Source organism: Lissotriton helveticus, chromosome 6 (genome assembly GCF_964261635.1).
Source record: "Lissotriton helveticus chromosome 6, aLisHel1.1, whole genome shotgun sequence".
NCBI lineage: Eukaryota > Metazoa > Chordata > Amphibia > Caudata > Salamandridae > Lissotriton > Lissotriton helveticus.
Window position 1 is genome coordinate 1,834,063,842 of NC_136067.1, and position 20,114 is coordinate 1,834,083,955.

General features: G+C 50.8%; 1 protein-coding gene across 1 annotated transcript in view; it reads right to left on the reverse strand.

Annotated features, from left to right (window-relative positions):
• The window catches only part of NEK2 (NIMA related kinase 2), a 204,583-nt gene that overhangs the window by 138,408 nt on the left and 46,061 nt on the right, over positions 1–20,114 (reverse strand). Inside the window, exon 3 of the mRNA XM_078649740.1 lies at positions 3,971–4,211. Within this exon, the coding sequence (XP_078505866.1) occupies positions 3,971–4,211 (241 nt within the window). The remainder of the gene's footprint in view (positions 1–3,970; positions 4,212–20,114) is intronic.

A 20,114-nucleotide genomic window follows, 5' to 3' on the forward strand; every position in this document is an offset into this window, starting at 1 on the left:
ACATGTGTGAGAGTCCCCTGTCAGAGCTCTGCTGTAACCTTTCAGTGAAACATAAATGGTTTCCATGTTGGTCTGTCCTGGATTTGAACCAGCACTACCTTCAGCACTACTGTACAGCGAGTTGTTTTTAAGGAACAAGTTTACAAAGTCTGGACCTGCGAGATCACCTGCTCGGACAATTAACTGTCACCAACAATCACCCTTGCTGACAAAGAAAAAAATAATAATTCAAAAACCTGTTGCAGCGACGGCCCGAGACATTGCACAGGGCCTAGGGTGCTCCTAACGGCCGCTGCACGACAGAGGGATCCTGGGAGGGGGCCCAGGACTTTGTCCATGGTGAGATGCAGCAGCCAGAGTGTGGCGGACTTCCTGGGTGCTCTTCCCAGGAAGTGACGTACGGTAGAGCAGGGACTAGGTGGGGCGTGAAGTAGTGCAGCATCTCCCTGGAAGCTGTGAGAAGCGGAAGGAAGAAAAGGAGCCTGGGCACACGGCAGCTCTGAGGCAACCATTGGGTGGGGAGGATAACGAGGGCCTGAGACACCACGCAAGGTCCGTTTAGTGGGACTGGAGAACTCCAACCGAGTCTGGGAGCAGGCACGGCCCAGGACACTGCACAGGGCCTCACGGGGGTGGATCTACGAAGGCCCGAAACGGGGCCTCCGATTCGTGCGAGCGGTTGATCGGGGTCAGGTCACCAGACACCCACTAGATTCAATGTGTGGGCAGCAGGAGAAGCACAGGTATCAGGAAAAAGGTTTGCCAAGGGGGACAGTGAAGAATCCCTGAATAGAGAACAAAGACTCCACAGGGCCCTACGAGGGACAATCTGAGGCCAGATGTAGAGCTCCCGATTCACAAGAGTGGTGGACCGGGGCCGAGCCGCTGGACATCCTCAAAACTCATCGAGTGGGCACCGAGAGGTGAAGGAGCCAGACCTGAATTATACGCTAAGGTGGACAGCGAGATAACCCCTGTGGGAGTGGTGGAGCATAGAAGCCAGGGGGAGAGGAGGGCAGTGCTGGATCTATCAGACAGGGCCAGAAGCACTCGGCTGACCCTGAGAGACAGAGACCTACAGGGCCCATGGGTGAGGAACGAAGGTAGGGCCCGCAATAATGAACCCAGTATAGCCAACAGTTGTATACACCAGAAAACAGCTACAGAGAGGTACTGTTGCATAGGAGGCAAGGATACACCACGAACTGGTGTGACCGGAGGGCGTACCGAGGTGCAATGTGGAAGAGTAGAACTGACCTGCCGTCACCCAGAAGGGGAAGAAGAGCTGGCTCTAGGGCTTCTGTGGATCAGAGTCAATACGCTCCCAAATAGGCGCATAGGATTGACAAGACCCTACGGCTGTAGCGCTCCGGCAGTGGTCAGCTGCTAGCCCCTATCCTGACCAAATTGTTCAACTGCTTTGTAGGACCTGGAACGATTCCTTCAAATATGTTAGCGGCAGCTATAGTGGTCATCTCAAAGCCAGACAACACAAAACGTATACTACATTTAATAGACAAAGCACATCAAACAGCCATGAAAGCTCTACTTCCAACAGTTGATGCAGAGAAAGCACTGGACTGCGTGCACTGGCAATATATGGAAGAGACTCTCTCTCATTTCGGTATAGGAGATAGATACTGAGCCTGGGTAGCGAGTTGCTACAGCTCACCCACGGCCATAGTGAGGGTAAACGCTACCTCGTCACGCCCTTTCCTCATATGCCGTGGTACTAGGCAGGATCTCCTATGTCTCCTCTTTTATATGCCTTATATGTGCAGCCTATGGCTCAACGGATTAGGGGCAACCCAGAGATGAACGGCATTCTATTCGAAGGAGAGAGGCATTCGATCAGCTTGTATGCGGATGACATCCTAGCCTCCCTAGATACATCAGACATATCGTTGCCGGCCTTCCTCAGAGAACTCACCGCCTTTGGGTTAGCATCAGGGTTCCAAATAAATGTGGGTAAGTCACAGGCCCTTGCATTGGCGACCATTCCGGATCGCTTATCAGCACTTGAAAAACGAATTCCGGTAAAATGGACCACGTCCTCAATACCCTAAATGGGAATCCACCTGGCCCCCACGATTTCGCAAACCGTAACGCTAAACTACACTAAGCTAATCTGCCCACAGTAAGCAGGCAGCTAACACGCTTTGAAAAGGGACTGGTTACAAAACACACAGACAAGCGCCTGATCTCCGAACTATACGAATTCTTACGACCGCCCGCCCCAGTCCAACCTACACCCAGCCAGCGGCGAGGGAACTCTGAAGAGAGTTGTCTGTTAACAAATGGGGTGAAATCTATTACATGGCTAGGTACAGGGCTCAGAACACACCAGGGATAGAGGCAGCCACCAAGATAGCTACCTATTGGTACCTGACCCTAGAACGCCTTCACAAAGGGAATCAAGGGCGCAGTCCAAATTGTTGGCGAGGATGTGGATCGATAGGTATGCTTGTACACTTACTTTGGGAGTGTCCAAACCTAGCGGATTACTGGAATCGAGTTTTGGATGAGGTGGATGTCACAGTTTGATACACATCTAAGTAGAAGTCAGCAGAATGCAAGATTTCTGAGACTATCTCAACTAAGACGCTTAAGGACAAAGAAAGGAGGTTGGCTTTATTTCTTATGGACTAAGAGAATTTTCCTCATTCTAAAGGAGATACTCCCTCTTCAGGGGACGATTCCGTGAGATGTGCCCCTCCAAGCACTTCCATGACGGCAGTGCACAGGAGACTTGTAGTTTCCTGAACACTATTTATTTGGTTCAGCGCTTGCAGCCACCTCCTCTCCTGACAAACAAGATAAGTATGCGTCTAAGTGCTACAGAGATTCACTTGAAATAAAAAAAAATAGGTCTTCAAAGGAAACCTCGATGACACGACCATGGACTACTTCATCTCAGTCGTTCATAAAGAGGATAGCATCAACAATGAGCATTCCTTCAACAATGACACAGTCGACACTAGGACCTTGCAATAGCCTGAAGAACTTCAAAAGGGACTGAAGGAGAAACCAGCTGTAAAAGATTGTTCAGGCTGTGCATCTACAATTGCTGAAAGCAGCCCACGGTAAAGTGATAAGGGATTCGGGAGGGGGGCTAATACAGCAGGATAACTATTACTATGCAGACTGCAGTCTATTAACAAAGTTAGAAGGACAACTGCTACTATTATGCACCTCACTTATTGTGAATGTTTTATCAAAGACTACATTTATCCTCCTAGACACTTCAAAGCACAAAGAGATAAGAAACGAAATGCATCACATGGTACGGAGCGGTGGGTGAGTAAACTTGTCCAAAATTTGCCAATCCAAATCAGCGTCCCAAATGGAGTTCTGTTAAAGGGAAGTCTGAATACTTTGGTTTTGTCATGTCGTTGGGTTCAGATATTAAGCTCAAGCTGAGGGTATTGCAGAGTCATAGTTTACGTGTGCCCTGTGATCATTTTGAATGATCAGTGATTAATCTATGCCTATGGACTGAGTTAAGGATTCTGCCTGAGTTATAGTGAGGTACCTATTTCTGCAGCCAAACAGGGCTTTTGTCCCAGTACACTTTATGGATGGTGCACAAGACATTAAACATACTTGTGTGATAGTAATCATGTTCCAACACAAAGTATTCTTTAGAGTGATAAGTTAAGTTAATTTAAACGTGGAGTTCCACAAGGAAACAAAATTTAGGGAGATATAAAACTTTATTTTGGTGCTTGACTTCATACAGCGACAGGAAACCCTTTTGTATGACAGTGTGCTTTACAAATACACATAGCATTATATACAGAGGCACACAACCGCCCAGGCTGCCCTCACCAACCACTCCAATTAACTATTAAGTTGTGGATTATTTTTTTTCAATACTGAGAAGGAAGCTGCGGTTATTTACGTATAAAAAAGCAAATTAGTTACCTTGTTTAAGCACTAAGTGCAAATATCAGGAAAGAACCATACTTACAGGAGACATATAATAGGGAGTTCCAACAAATGTTTTTGCAAAACTGTGGTCGTGTTGCAATATCCGAGCCAATCCAAAATCCCCAAGTTTGACATTTTGTTTCGCATCCAGAAAAATATTGGCTGGTTTCAGATCACGGTGAAGTACAGTGGGGCCACCATCATTTCGTTTATGGCAATCTTTTAATGCCAAAGTCAGCTGGGCAAAGACGCGGAGGACAAAATCTTCATCTAAAAAGCGCCTGTAGAAGAAATACAAACCATGTAACCTGAACATGTCAACCAACCTTCCAATTTATCATAAGACCTTTATATCCAAACTGATCAGCTTCACTCTACAGTCAACTGCAATACAATTTGAGTAACACAAGAATCTCATCTACTGATGTATTGCAGGGCTTAATTTGGAGTTGGTGGTTTCCGATGCTCGGCACAGACACTTCATTGTAAACACCTGTACTTATGACAGTCTGTCACGTGTTGGCGCTGTTTAATTTAGAGATGAGCACACCAACAGTTATTTATTAATTCAAGATACATTAAAAATGACTAATACCTGCCGCCCAAACCATTCTTAATAGCTTTGGGGGCTTGGAATAGTCACACTTGTAGGAGGTTGATGGTTAATAGTTGTGTTGGTACAGTCTCTGGTGGTGCTGACAGGGACAATGAGTGGTATAAGTTGCTGTGCTCTTACAAGGGCCCTGGCCCTTTTTTGGACATACTTAGCACTGGCAGTGTTTATCATTTGAGATCAATTCAATAGACACATAATAAAGAAACGGAAGAACAGACACCACAAACCATGAGAAACTGAGCAATTGCTTTGATTAGGCAGTGTAAAAGTTATTTAGGAGTTTGCTGTGGAATACGGTGAATAAAGGGTGGGTTGAGCTAGTACTGGAGCAATATTCCACACATTTAAACCAAGTAGTCAGAAAAGTGACTTTGATGTGCTCAAACCAAAAAGAAAGTTGCCACGCTAAAATTCTCAAAGTCCTGGAATAGTCCAAACAAACATTATAATGTCTCTGAAGGACAATAAAGGATCACACTGTAGTCCTTGGCGTTGCCTTTACAATCCAATTCCTATGTGTCTTCACTTAGTACCAACTAGCCAACACGTTTCATCTGGCAAAATACAGCCACGACTTCGCCAAGGCTAGAAAACATAAAGCCCATGTTGGCTGGTTAGTGAGAAGTGAAGAAAAATAGAGGAATCTAATTACGACAAGCTAAGCACTGTACTGCAATCCTTGATTTTGCCCACAGAGACATTACAACACGAGTTTGCTGGGGTTTTAAAAGGATACAACTGATATTACCTTAATTCCTCTCTCCACAGATGTACAACAGATCAGAAAGCATTTATAAAACTATTGCTAAAGAGAGAGTTGGTAGCACACCTGGTTTGGGGCCACAAATGCAGCACACAAGGAAACCCTGCAAAACCAAACTTTCTGGCACTGCTGATAGGTCGAAGACAGGTCTCCTTACGTATTACATATTGGCACTACGGCTAGGCTCACAAGAAAGTGAAGAGGTGAGAGATCATGCATCAACTAAACAGGTTTACATTGACAATGTATTTGGGCCCAGATGTTAAGAGACTGGGCCGTCTGAATTCAGGGATGAAAGACATTTATGGGTTAGATAAGTGTTCTGCCCTCCACCTGTACAAACTTTGCTTTCTATCATTTCACTGCATACCATGTTGCCTATTGTTCCACTTCTCTCTCAAAAGATGCCACAAAAGGATAACAAATATTTTCATACGCTGCGTATTCTGAATGATCTAAGAGTAGCATACGTCTTGCCTCCCAAAAACATAAGTAGTCCACCTTAAGAAAAATAAAATAAAAGGCAAAAAAGCCATTTTGCATCAGATTATAAAAAACAAACAAAAAAAGTTTGGTGCCTAAATTGCTTGAGACATTTTCGAAAATGGCCAGAGGAATGCTTAATTAAGTGTTGTATACTACTTCTTTGGAAACTGAGAAATGCATAAAGACTCCAGGGGCTTAACAGGTGCTTAACACACAGAAACTTGTTTGACAGATAAATAATTTGGTACTTCAAGCAAAATCTATGAGGGTGCCTGGCAGTGCCAGATCTTTGGTGTTTGAACTTCTTAAACAAACCAGACGTGTGTCCCTAAATGTTAACTCTCGAATTGTATTTGGGTGTCAGTCATATGGGGCGAGTATGCTTTAATGGAAGCAAATCTGGATTTTTTAATCAGTAAATTTGCATGATCTTAATATAGGCAATGTTTGCCTCTGTGTATGGTCTTACCATTGGATGGTTATACCGTGCACACAGTCCAGGAGTTCCCCAAAAGTGTACATAGATCAATGTAAAACCCAAAGTGCTCTATTAGTGGCTGTGTGGGCGAGCAGCCTTAGCACTAATGTATACTTAGTTTATATTTTATTTTAAGACCAAGATCTTCGCAGAAAGGCGGGTACGCTTTTAAATAAAAATACGTTTCGCTTTAAAAAATCGTCACTTAGAAATTTAGCAGTACAGTTCAATGTTATCCTATGGGGAAAACAATATTGCGGTTAAACAGGTAAGTAATGCACTTACAACCCCAGTCTTCGGAAACAAAAGTTTCCTGGAAATCGAGTCTTCTGGTGTCGGGGTCCTTGGTGAGGGAGAGGATGAGCTGGGTGTCGTCGACATAGGATACCATGCTGAGTCTGTGCTGTCTGACGATAACGGCGAGGGGGGCCATGTAGATGTTGAAGAGCGTGGGGCTGAGCGATGAGCCTTGGGGTACTCCACAGTTGATTTCTGTGGGTTCGGAAAGAAAGGGTGGCAGTCTGATCCTTTGGGTTCTGCCGGTGAGGAAGGAGCAGATCCAGTCGAGGACGGTTCCCCGATTGCAGGCGTCGTGCATTCTGGTGGGTAGTGTGCGGTGGGAGACGGTGTTGAACGCTGCAGAGAGGTAGAGTAGGATAAGGACTGAGGTGTCTCCTTTGTTGAGGAGGGTGTGGATGTAGAAAAACCAAAGGTGATGATGGACGGAGCGTTGACAATACAAACACTCACCCCCAGTCAACTGATCTGGGTTTAATCCATCACCGTTCTTTAGCTCACTCCGCCACCCCAGTTCAGACATGGCCATATGCAAATCAGTCTGACCCTGTGCCTCATGGGAACAGTCCAGCCTGAACTGCCAAGCCATGTCTTCCCTGGACCGGAATCAAGCTTCCCAGGACCGGTTTCTGGAATTACAGCCGTCTTCAGCCGGGCTTGCTTGACTCCAGTGGCAAAGTGAGCAAGGGACTCACGTCTGAGCATACCCTGCCAACTTAGGTTGTGGATGTAGTCTGTGGCAGCGAGTAGAGCGGTCTCTGTGCAGTGGTTGCTGCGGAATCCGGATTGGGAGGGGGTCGAGGATGGAGTTTGGAATTTTCTTCGATTAAATTTTGTTAGATGGGCATTGACTATCTTTTCGGTGACATTGGCCGTGAAGGGAAGGAGTGAGAATGGTCAGTAGTTCTTGAGGTCCGTGGGGGACTGCTGAGGGCTTCTTAAACCGGGGTCTGACTTCTGCGTTTTTCCAGTCGTTGAGAAAAGTGGCGGTCTTGAAGGAAGTGTTGATGGTGCGTCGTAGTTCTGGAGTGATGGCGGCTCTGTGGTAGATGTGTGGCGGGCAGTGAATACCTTTCATGGTCGAAGTGGTGTCTTCGGTGGTGGCTGTAGTCCAGGAGGAGACAGCAGGCTGGCTGGCATTGCTGGAGAGGGAGGTGGTTTCAGAGCAAGGTGTCTGGTCGTTAAAATGGTGGTAGATGCCCTTCATTTTCAGATGTCAGTAGGATCCGATCTTGTCGCAGAGGTCCTGGGATGATATCTGTGGTTTCACTGGGGGGTTTGGTGAAGTCCTGGATGACCCTGAAGAGTTCCTTGGAGTTGCTGTAGTTGGCAAGGATGTGCTTTTGGTGGCTCCGATGCTTTGGTGGTATTAAGTCATGGCGTTCTTGTAGGTGGTGCGATCTTCTGGCGTTTTGCTGTTTCTCCAGTTCTTCTCGAGACGTCTGCAGGTGTGTCTGGATTCTTGGTGAACCAGGTGGCCTTCCTGGGGCGCTGTCTGTCGGAGTTGCGTCGAGATGCGAGCTCATCTGCGCAGTTGGAGATCCATCTGTGGAGTTCTTTGGCTGCGAGGTTGGCGTTGATCGAAGTGGTGGGGGTGTCACAGTTGAGGGCAGAGTTGAGCTGCTACTCTGTGATTTTGCTCCAGTTCCTTCTTGGAGGGCGCGGTGCAAGTTTGGGGGCGGTGGTATGTCAACGTTGAGGTGTACGGAGTGGTGGTCAGTTTATGGGGGTTGCGTGGTGTGGCTGAAGGGGATGCTGTTACCTGCTGCCAAGATGGGGTCGAGGGTGTGTACTGCTTTGTGGGTGGGTGTGGTGATGAGCTGTTTCAGGTCGTTGTTGGCGAGGTTGTAGTCCATGGAGGCGATGGTGTTAGTGCGAGGAGGTCAGTGATTGTTGTGGTGAACGAGGCGCGAGGTCCGGGGGTGTGTAAGCAAGGGTGCCACGAAGTGTGGTGCTAGGGCTGGTCTGGATCAGGAAATTAAGGTGTTCGGTGGTGGAGACGGAGTCATTTGTGGTGGAGGTGGAGAGTCCGAGGGAGCTCTTGTGTGCGATGGCGAGTCCTCCTCCTGTGCAGTTGGGGTGGTCTTTCCACTGGATCTTGTATCCGTCGGGGATGGCGGTGGCGATGTCAGGGCGGAGGAGGCATTGATCCCCGGAAGACCTCGGCCCACACCACATCTTCAACAAAGCCAGCAGCACCATCGCACCCCACCTCTGGAAAACCATCAACATCTCCTTCGAGAAAGCGACCTTCCCGGAGAGCTGGAATCACGCAGAGATAAACGCCTTACTAAAGAAACCCAAGGCAGACCCTAAGGACCTCATGAACTTCCGACCCATCTCCCTGCTCCCGGCAAAGGTCATCGAAAAGGCCAACAACAAAACAACTGACCAGCTTCCTCGAAGAGAACAACACCATGGATCCATCCCAGTCTGTGTTCCGCAGCAACCACAGCACAGAAACTGCCCTCATCGACTCCACCGACGACATCAGGTTCATGCTTGACAACGGAGAAACCGCGGCCCTCATCCTCCTGGACCTGTCAGCCGCTTTCGACACAGTCTGCCACCGCACACTAAGAGCACGCCTCCACGACGCCGGAATACAAGAGAAGGCCCTGGACTGGACCACCTCCTTCCTCACTGGGAGAACCTAGAACGTCTGCCTCCCCCCTTCCGCTCCGAAGCCACCAAGATCATCTGTGGCGTACCCCAAGGCTCATCCCTCAGCCCAACGCTGTTCAACGTCTACATGGCACCACTCGCCCGACGGCACGACCTAAACATCATCTCCTACGCCGACAACACCCAGCTGATCCTATCGCTCACCAAGTGTCAGATTCCCCGGGACGCGGCACGTCACCTGGCGAGGCAACAGCCGAAGAAGCCGCAGAACACCGCATCACGAGCGGACAAGAAACCACAAGTTCCAGCATGCCTGGCGCGAACAGCGCGCACACAGAAATGCGTATTTAAGACGCATAGGACGCCGGGAACGCTGTCGGATATTTGGATTCTTGCCGGCCGTTGGGTTATTTCCTGTTGTTCTCTGTGATCCTGGGAAACCGAACTTCGCGTGCTCCGAAGGAAGCGGTCCCGCGGATCAAGGTCAAGGAAGGCGAGCGGCTGCTCGTTAGTTTCCAACGCGTAGGAGTCTGGGTCGAAGCGTTAGTTTCTACGCTCCCTGGACGGATTGTGGGACAGAGACGCTCACCAAGGAGGTGATTGCCGCGTCTCTGTTTGGGCTGGAGTACCTCCAGACCCCTCGGTAGAGTGCCAGGCTGGGTGTTCCAGAGTAGTGTGTCTTCATAGCGCCTGGAAGCTGTTACTCATTCAAATCAACCCCAGCTAACAGTTCCAGCCCCATCAGTCGTACTCGAATGGCATTTTCGGCCGTTACTTACCACGGTGCCCTCTGTTGGACGAACACCGGGACCGGTGTTTCTGCAGAGGACGGTTGGACCCTGGCCCTCCTGGAAACCAGGCCTGCGACTGATGGGTATCGTATGATTTTGACTTAGTACAAAGCGAGACTATTCATCGCATTTTCTTTAGTTACCTTTATTTCCTGTATGTTATTGTGTTCATTAAACAGTAGCATATCAGCAGTACCTACACCTTGTTGTTTCAGTGAGTTCTTACGGTTTCCTCGATTCCGAGAAATAGAGAGGTTACATAATATCTGACCATTATAACAATACCAATCTTCTCCCGATCGAGGAACGCGGAACATGGCCACCCTGGATGACGTAGTGTCGGCTCTGGCCGCCGTCCAAATCGAGCTAACGGCGTCCAGGCAAGAAACAGCTGACTTGAAGGCCAGGTTCGAAGCAACACAGCGGAACCCCTTTGATGCTGGTAGCCTTCTACAGCGGTAGTGGTAGAGATGCCCGTGTCCGTTCCCCTGGCCACTCCAGAACGTTACAGTGGAGACCCTGACACGGTGCAGGTGTTCATGACTCAGGTGGCTTTGCACCTATCCTGCAAACCCAAGGCGTTCCCCACGAGCCAGGCTAGAGTGGCCTTTCTCATTTCGTACCTCGCAGGAAACGCAGCTCAATGGGCGGTACCCCTGGTAAGCAGGGACGACCCCATTCTATGCGATTGGGGGGCATTTCGCGAGGAATTCTTGAAAGTCTTCGACAGACGGGCAGATACATACACCGCAGACCGTGAAGTGCTTGAGCTACGTCAGGGCAACAACGACGTCGTGCAATACCTGAACTCCTTTCGTCGTTTGGTGGCAGAAACCAAATGGCCGGTTTCGAAACAGATAGCCTTGTTCCATCAGGGACTGAGCGAGGAGCTCAAGGATGTCGTTGCACAGATCGATCCACAGCCCAAAACCTGTGAGGGTCTCATCGCCTTGGTCCTACGCTTGGATCATCGTTTGGGCGAACGCAAAGGAGACCACAAAAAGAAAGGAAAATCCATGCCCGTACCAGGGACGCCCAGAACACCTGATAACAACGCCACCACCAAGGCGGAACCCATGGATATTGGAGCGAATCGGGCCAGCCTCACTTCCACAGAAAAAGAGGCACGCCGCAAACAAGGCCTCTGTTTATACTGCGGCAAGAAGGGACATTATGTCCGTGAGTGCCCTGCCAAACCAAGAACCAGCCGCTTCAGAACCAATAAACCGGTGACAGCGGCAGTCGACGTCCAGGCGGAAAACTAACAGACTCCCTGATTGATGAAGGGGCCTCTCGGAGTCGTTATAGCATCCCTTCTTTGTCGAGTCCTACTCGTACGAAACCACAGCACCTGTAGGTCACCATTCATATATCCGTTGAAACAAGGTGGATTCCCGTAGAGGCCATGGTTGACTCCGGGGCCACTGGCCTGTTCATGGACGAAGACGAGGCCCGACGGTTGGGTATAGCCCTCATACCCAAGGGTCTACCCGAAGAAGTATATGCCGTGGATGGTAGACGACTGATCACCGGACCCATAGGGCATCACACGGGAGTGCTGCCGGTGAGATACGGGGAAGACCGCGAAGAGGGCATAGACTTTAGTGTCATCCGAGCGCCTCAGTATGGGATCATACTGGGCCTGCCATGGCTCAAAAAGCACAACCCGACCGTTGATTGGGCGACACACCAGATCAGGATGACGTCTTCGCACTGTCGCCAACACTGTGGGGTACGGACGGGGTCTATCACCGGTCCTGTGACAGAACACACAGTAGCCACAGCGGCAGAGAAGGCGGTTACGTTACCCGGAGCATACCTTGCCTTCAAGGACGTTTGACGAAGCACGGGCTGAGGTCCTTCCGCCGCACCGGATCTACGATTGTCAAATCGACTTGGTTCCGGGTGCCAGTGTCCCCAGCAGCAGGCTGTACGCGTTGACGGAGCCGGAGAACGTCCATCTGCGCTCCTACCTTGATAAACTCCTGGGGTTGGGGTTCATCAGACCCTCTAAGTCCCCAGCTGCTTCACCCCTTTTCTTCATCCCGAAGGCCAACGGTGAGTTGAGGGCCTGTGTGGACTTCAGGGCGTTGAACGCGATTACCGTAAAGAACCGGTACCCTCTGCCGCTCATAAACGTCTTATTGGAACAAGTAAAAAAGGCCCGGGTTTACACAAAGCTAGACCTCAAAGGGGCATACCATCTGGTACGGATGCGCGACGGCGACGAGTGGAAGACGGCGTTTAAGACCAGATTCGGCCCTTCGAATACCTCGTCATGCCGTTCGGGCTTTGCAACGCCCCTGCGGCCTTTCAATACTTCCTGAATGAGGTGTTCCGGGACATCATGGATGAGTACATGGTGGTGTACATTGACGATATCCTCATCTATTCCAACACAGATGAGGATCATGTACATCACGTGGCCACGGTACTTCAGAGACTCAGAGACAACCTGCTGTTCTGCAAGCTCAGCAAATGTGACTTCCACGTCACGTCTGTGGAATTCCTGGGAGTGATGCTGAGCCCTGAGGGACAGGAAATGGCTGAGCGCAAGCGACGCCGCAGGGAGTGAAAGACGTGCAGTGCTTTATCGGGTTCGCCAATTTCTATCGCCGCTTCATCGACGGGTTTTCAGGGTTGGTGGCCCCGATTACTCAGATGCTACGAAAGACGCAGCCCTTCGTATGGAATGCGGATGCTCAGGGCGCCTTTGTGGCATTGAAAAAGGCTTTCGTTTCTGCACCCATCCTGGCTCATCCGAACCCCGACTTGCCGTATGTGGTAGAGGCGGATGCCTCTGAGGTCGCGGTGGGGGCCATTCTGTCGCAACGGCAACACCACTCTGGAGTGCTACATCCCGTGGCGTTCATGTCCAGAAAGCTGAACACCGCAGAACGGAACTACCACATAGCGGAGAAGGAGCTGTTGGCCATAAAGGACGCTTTTACGGAGTGGAGGCACTGGCTGATGGGGGCCAGACATGAGGTGACGGTATACACGGACCACCGCAACCTGCAGTTCATGACGGCGGCAAAACGCCTGTCGCCGCGGCAGATGCAGTGGATGCTGTTCTTTTCCGGTTTTCGCTTCCACATCACTTACAGACCGGGCACGGAAAACAGGAAGGCGGATGCGCTTTCCCGCTAATCGTCTGTTCTGGCTCCGCCGCCTACTCCCGTGCACTCCATCATACCACCGGGCGCAGTGATTGGGGCTATACAGCCAGACATGTTCCTTAAGAGGATCCAGAGGGGGATACAGACCTTTGCCTGGAGGAGGTGGCCATCGAGCCACAGGGAATGGCAGTTGATGGACGGTGTACCGGTGCACGGTCACCGCTTGTTGGTATCTACTCCCCGACTACGGAAACAGGCCTTTACTTGGTGCCACACGTCACCCTGAACGGGCCATCTCGGGTTTGCGAAAACAGTGTCTAGCCTGGGGAGGCATTTCTGGTGGCCGTCTTTGCGTGCTGATGTCCGTAGATGGGGGGATGATTGTTCCGTCTGTGCAGCCGCGAAATCGGACCATCGACGCCCGCAGGGCCTGCTGCAACCACTCCCCACACCCTGCAGGCCTTGGGAAAACATCTCCTTGGACTTCATTGTAGGATTGCCTAAGGATCAGGGCTGTACGGAGATCCTGGTGGTCGTGGACTATCTCACAAAGATGGGGCACTTCGTAGCCTGTAAACAGGTGCCCTCGGCGGGTCAACTAGCCTTGCTCCTTCTGAGGAATGTGGTGCGGTTGCATGGGCTGCACACACTGATCGTGTCGGACAGGGGATCACAGTTTACGGCCCAGTTCTGGAGGAAGTGGTGCTCGGCGTTGCACGTCACTTCCGCTTTATCAACCAGCTATCACCCACAGACAGACGGAACGCCTTAACCAGTCACTAAAGCAGTACCTGCGTTGTTTTGTGGACCAGGGGACCGAGGAGTGGGTGGATCACCTATGGCTGGCGGAGGTCGCCTACAACAACGCCACACATAGCTCCACCAAGGTTTCTCCGTTTTACTCCAACTATGGTCATCACCCCAGGTTTCTACCATTCGTTCACCCCGTCAAGGACCTTCAGGTGCCGGAGGCCGCTAGGAGGGTGTCGCACATCAAGGAGACTCTGGTTCGATCTCGTGCCTACCTGGAGGCGGCCAAAGCGGCGTACAAAGCTACGGCCGACAAGAAGCGACGGCCTGGACCTGTGTACACGGTTGGGGATTACGTATGGGTGTCCACCAGGAATCTGCGTTTCCGGAAGCGCAGCGCGTTTCATCCTAGGTACATTGGTCCGTATCGCATCACCAAGCGCATCAGCCCTGTGAACGTACGTCTGCGTTTGCCTAGCCACCTGAGGGTCCATCCGGTGTTCCACGTGTCCCTTTTGAAACCCTCCGCTCAGGGCGGACGTATGCCGCCTGTGCCGGTGGATGCCGATGTGGAGTACGATGTGGCCGGTATCCTGGATTCCAAGTGGCGGGGCGACAAGCTCTGGTATCTGGTGGCGTGGAAGGGGTACGGCCCGGAGGAACAGCCGGGGAGCCAGCGTCGGGTGTCCCCGCCCCGCGGTTGGTTGCTGCATTCCACAGGAAGCACCCGTCCAGCGCGGGCCCTGTACGGAGGGGCTGATGGGGGGGGGAGGATGTACTGTAAAAACGCGGCACGTCACCTGGCGAGGCAACAGCCGAAGCAGCCGCAGAACACCGCATCACGAGCGGACAAGAAACCACAAGTTCCAGCATGCCTGGCGCGAACAGCGCGCACACAGAAATGCGTATTTAAGACGCATAGGACGCCGGGAACGCTGTCGGATATTTGGATTCTTGCCGGCCGTTGGGTTATTTCCTGTTGTTCTCTGTGATCCTGGGAAACCGAACTTCGCGTGCTCCGAAGGAAGCGGTCCCGCTGTTCTGAAGTCCGGATCAAGGTCAAGGAAGGCGAGCGGCTGCTCGTTAGTTTCCAACGCGTAGGAGTCTGGGTCGAAGCGTTAGTTTCTACGCTCCCTGGACGGATTGTGGGACAGAGACGCTCACCAAGGAGGTGATCGCCGCGTCTCTGTTTGGGCTTGAGTACCTCCAGACCCCTCGGTAGAGTGCCAGGCTGGGTGTTCCAGAGTAGTGTGTCTTCATAGCGCCTGGAAGCTGTTACTCATTCAAATCAACCCCAGCTAACAGTTCCAGCCCCATCAGTCGTACTCGAACGGCATTTTCAGCCGTTACTTACCACGGTGCCCTCTGTTGGACGAACACCGGGACCGGTGTTTCTGCAGAGGACGGTTGGACCCTGGCCCTCCTGGAAACCAGGCCTGCGACTGATGGGTATCGTATGATTTTGACTTAGTACAAAGCGAGACTATTCATCGCATTTTCTTTAGTTACCTTTATTTCCTGTATGTTATTGTGTTCATTACACAGTAGCATATCAGCAGTACCTACACCTTGTTGTTTCAGTGAGTTCTTACGGTTTCCTCGATTCCGAGAAATAGAGAGGTTACACCAAGGACCCCCACACCGCCAAAATCAACCTCCACGAAGGAATGAAGGCCGTCTACGACTCGATGAGGAACAGCCGACTGAAGCTAAACTCGGACAAGACGGAAGTCCTCATCCTCGGGTCCACCCCCTCGGCCTGGGAAGACTCCTGGTGGCCGATGGCACTAGGAGCACTCCCCACACCCACAGACGACGCACAAAACCTAGGGGTCATCCTCGACTCCACACTCTCCATGACGAAGCAGGTCAACGCCGTCTCCTCCTCTTGCTTCAACACCCTCCGCATGCTTCGCAGGATCTTCAAGTGGATCCCCACCGAAACTAGAAGGACGGTCACCCAGGCCCTCATCAGCAGTAGACTGGACTACGGCAACACACTCTACGCAGGAGCCCCGGCCGAATTCCTGAAACAGCCCCAACGCATCCAGAACGTCTCCGCACACCTGATCCTCGACATCCCCCGCCGTCAAGGGTATGTAGCAGGCTTTACGAATGCTATGATTGATTGATTGATTGAAAGAAGGCTACATCTGGTGAGAGAGTGTCGAGGATGTCCCAGATCTCAATGGCGTGTCTGTGCAGGGAGCGCATGTTGAGGAGGATGCACCTCAGGGTTTCGGAGGTGTTGGCGTTCGGTGCGGAGGTGGTGGCCGTTAAGTGTGCTGATGGTGTTGAAGGTCTGGCGGCAATGAAGGCAGGAGAACTGTCAGTGGGTGGTGCTCGGCGTGGATAGTTGGCAGTTGTTGTTCCTCCCGGGGTTGAGTGCGAGGAGGGTAGATGAGTCGTAGCGGTGGATGGTTGGAGATCCAGGGTCTCTGGCGCTGATCGCGTCGCAGACAGGCGAGTGCTGTATACTGAAAAGTGGAACCTGTACTTTTACAGGTACAGGCAGTAAAAATTCTAAATTGTCGTGTTTACTGTGAAAAGGCTAGTAGACCATTGGCATATACAGAGTTACAGGCAACTGCTAACTGTGAATTGGACTACTAAGGTTGGTAGGTATCAGAAGAATCAGTACATTAAATCCGATTTAATGGTTACATCGAAATCAATGTCACTGGTGGGCAAAGTGCAACTCTAGAAGTTGCCACTTTAGTTGCCCAAAGTTTTCAGTCACTGGTTACTGATATATACAGGGCTTGACCTGCAGGCAGCTTTCTGCTTTCCTTGGGAGACGTGTCAACGATGCCCAAAGGAGGATACAATAGTGGCCTTCAAGGGAGAAAGGTAGCAGTAAGCCACACAGGTGTTAGCCCAAAATGCGGGCTTCAAAAGAGAAGCCACTGTTGATGGGTGTTAGACCGGTCTGGTTTTTTTGCGTAGTCCCTCCACTTTATTATTTATTTTGTCCCCTTTTTGCCCCTCATACCCTTAATAATTTTTGTCCACTGACTTTTTCGAGGTGTTGGCCATGGGGATAGGTGTTCTTTTTCCCCTCATGGTTTTTCACCTCAGGCCCAGAGGCCTGTTCTGTCAGGAAACTGCTGTAATTCACAAAATGGAGGGCTCTAACTGTTTCCAACTGCCACATCCTAGACTGCCCCATAGGATAACCTTAGGCCTTCCAGAACTTTCTGGACCCTACAGGACCCTGGGTGGATTGTCTATAAAAGGGCAGGGGTCAGGAAGCCATTTTGTGTTGACCAGAGAGTGGAGGAGTGAGGCAGTGGTGAGAGGAGGAGGACGCACTGGGAGCAGTTAGTTTGTTCTAGTGACAGACAGCCACTACAGGGAGACGTTCCCCCTTCAACCCCTGACCAATCCCTCCCAACCACCTCCTTCTGCTGAAAAGATTGGTCTGATTGTGGTGGAAGCCCCCTCTAAGCCTTGGCCCCACTGACCCCTGTCGGGACGCTCTTGCTGAGAGACTTCCTTAATTCCCTGGTGGCAGAGCTTCACCTACCGGTGTTGTGGAGAAAACGGACCCGGGCAAGGTGTAGTTTCCGGTATTCCCTCGAAGCTGTGAGCGGGAGACGAGTGTCTGCTGAGCCTTCGTGGCCTGGGGAAGTGAGCGTTCCGCTCTGACAGTGCCTTCTGTGAAGCCAGGTGAGAGGAGAGACTGCGGGCATAGGAGCGGTGACAGGCGGCGCCAGGCGGGAACACTAGGCCCTCGCGCCCGCGCTGCCCCGCTCCGTGACTGAGGAAGCTGAGCCGGTGACGCGAGGCCTGCGGGAGGCGGGGCCAAGAGAGGAGTGTGTCTCAGAGGCGAGTCGCCTTGGTGTACAAGCGGCCTGAGACGCGTGTTGGAAGCGTCAGGGAGACGCGCAGGCCCAGTGGGAGGCCGGCGGACCCCTGTGTAGCGTCTCGGCGGGAAGCGGAGAGCTGCTCTTCTGCCCTCGTTCTTTGCCGTTAAGGGAGCCCTCGCCTAGCGCTGTGACGAGGTAGCGTGGCTGCACTGAGGGGATCGGCGGAGAAAGCAAGCCGCCCTACAGGAGCTCCTCCTTCAATCCTTTGGTTCCTCTCTTCCCCCAGCAGTACTGTTCAGCATGGAAAGGAGACCTTCCACAAAGTAAGGAGAGTGGGGGTGTGGGAAGCGGAAAGCAGGGAGCCTCTTCTACCGGCAACGAGTCCTTGAGACAGGAGGGGATTTCTAAAACCTTTTCAGTTGTCATCAGGGATTACAGGCTGACAGGAATCTAAAGAGCCTGATAAAGAGGTATCAGAGGAGTGATCCTAGCCGTCCTACCGGGTGCCATCTTGGGTTGACTGCCTGGAAGAAACCTATCTCTTTTGACCTCGCCAGAATGTCCCTAGAATAACTGAGATTATTGATAATCCCCCCTCAAGTCAATTGCTCAATGACTGTACCCTCTTTTACCATAGAGTGTGTGAGATAGAGGGTTATAGGAGGAGGAAGTTATAGGGGATTTCTTCAGTGTTCAATTGTCCTGCTTCTCCCCTTTAATTGAACTGTAATGTCATGAAATTGTAGAACATAGAAGGTTTATTGTGACTTCTACTGAAATTGAATATGTATTGAATTGAACTGTTAATGCCAGTAATGTATTGATTTGGTAATCTGGAAAGTAACAACATCTATTCTCAAAACCAGCTGTAAAATACTAAACTGCATTTCTGAACCAAAGAGCAGAGCTATATTTTTATAAAGCAGTACTTATTTTCCCATACTTTGGTGTAGTGTTATTTTTGTGTGCCATTGCGTGGATTTATTATTGGGTGGTTTGCAACCTTCACACTGTGCCTCTAGAATTGCATGCCTTACCCCTAGGCCAGGCTACCCTAGGTAGCCTGACATCCCAGGTTCCAACAGATTGGTGCCTAGCGGTGGGATCCTGACTTGGTTGCAGCTACTCATTAGTAATTCAACGCAATACACTGACCTACACCAGGAGTTTTCTCCTTGCGGCCCTCCTAATTTGAATTTTGTTTTTTCCAAAGTTATTTCTGGTGGTGGGTGGAGGTTAACCTCAGGTCACTTCTTGGTTTTCTCCTGTGTGTTAATTTTATTCCATAGTGAAAGATGGAATTGAATTTTAAAGAGCTAGAATCCAATACTGTGACCCAACTCAGAGAATGGTGTCAGCAACAAGGGGTATTCTTTAACAAAGGTGCCAAGAAAGGCGAGTTGCTGACAAGCATAAGGGCATGGGTGGAAGCTCATTTAGTGGAAAAACCCGATACTGAAGAGAGTGACGGGGACACTGTCCTTGAGATTGCAATGTTGAACCAACCTGGAAGGGGGAATCTGCTGACAGGTCCCAGGACACCTTCGAGGGCGAGCAGCAGCGTCTCAGAGAGGGGTTTAACTGACGCCGAGCTAGAAGATAGGAGGGAGGAGAGGAGAATGAAGTTGGAATTAGCTAGGATGGAGATGGAAAGGGAGGACAGGAGGTTAGCCCATGAGCGAACCATCAAAGAGATGGACCTACAAGCCTTAATACAAAGGCCTCCCAATCCAGATAATGGTGGCAGCGAAACTAAGGTGAACACCAGAGAACCCAGACCCTATTTACCCAAAGATGTCATGGCTAGTTACACCCCAGGCGATGACATTGCCAAATGGCTGGCCGCCTACGAAGTTTCTCTAAGGGCTCACGGGATCTTAGAAACTCACTGGGGAGGTGGGCTGTATAAATACATGCCCCCTGCTGGCAGAGACACCTTGTTGGCTCTGGAGCAGGATGAGCAAACCCACTACCCTACAATGAAGGTGGCACTGGTGAAAAAGTTTGGACTTACCCCTGAAAGGTACAGACAGAAATTCAGGGGAAGTCACAAACTGAGTACTCAGAATTGGGTACACTTTTTAGACTACGCCAAGAAAGCTTTGGAGGGTTGGGTCAAGGGCAGCGAGGTGAAAGATTATATGGGGCTGTACAATCTATTTTTGAAAGAACACCTCCTCGAGAAATGTTTTCCCGAGTTGCGCCAACACCTGGTGGACAGCAAGCTGACCAATCCCCGGAAGCTTGCAGAGGAGGCGGACACTTGGGCAAGTACCCGGGTGTCCTCAAAGGGGACTGGAGGGGATTCTCAAAAAGCCGGACAGGGCGCCCCCCAGAAGAAGGAGGGGGGAGATAAAAAGAAGGAGTTCTCCAAAGGTCCCCAAAATAATTTCCAAGGTAAGGGAGCAGGTTTCACCCCTAGGGCAAACCCGCCCAGAAACCCTAATCCT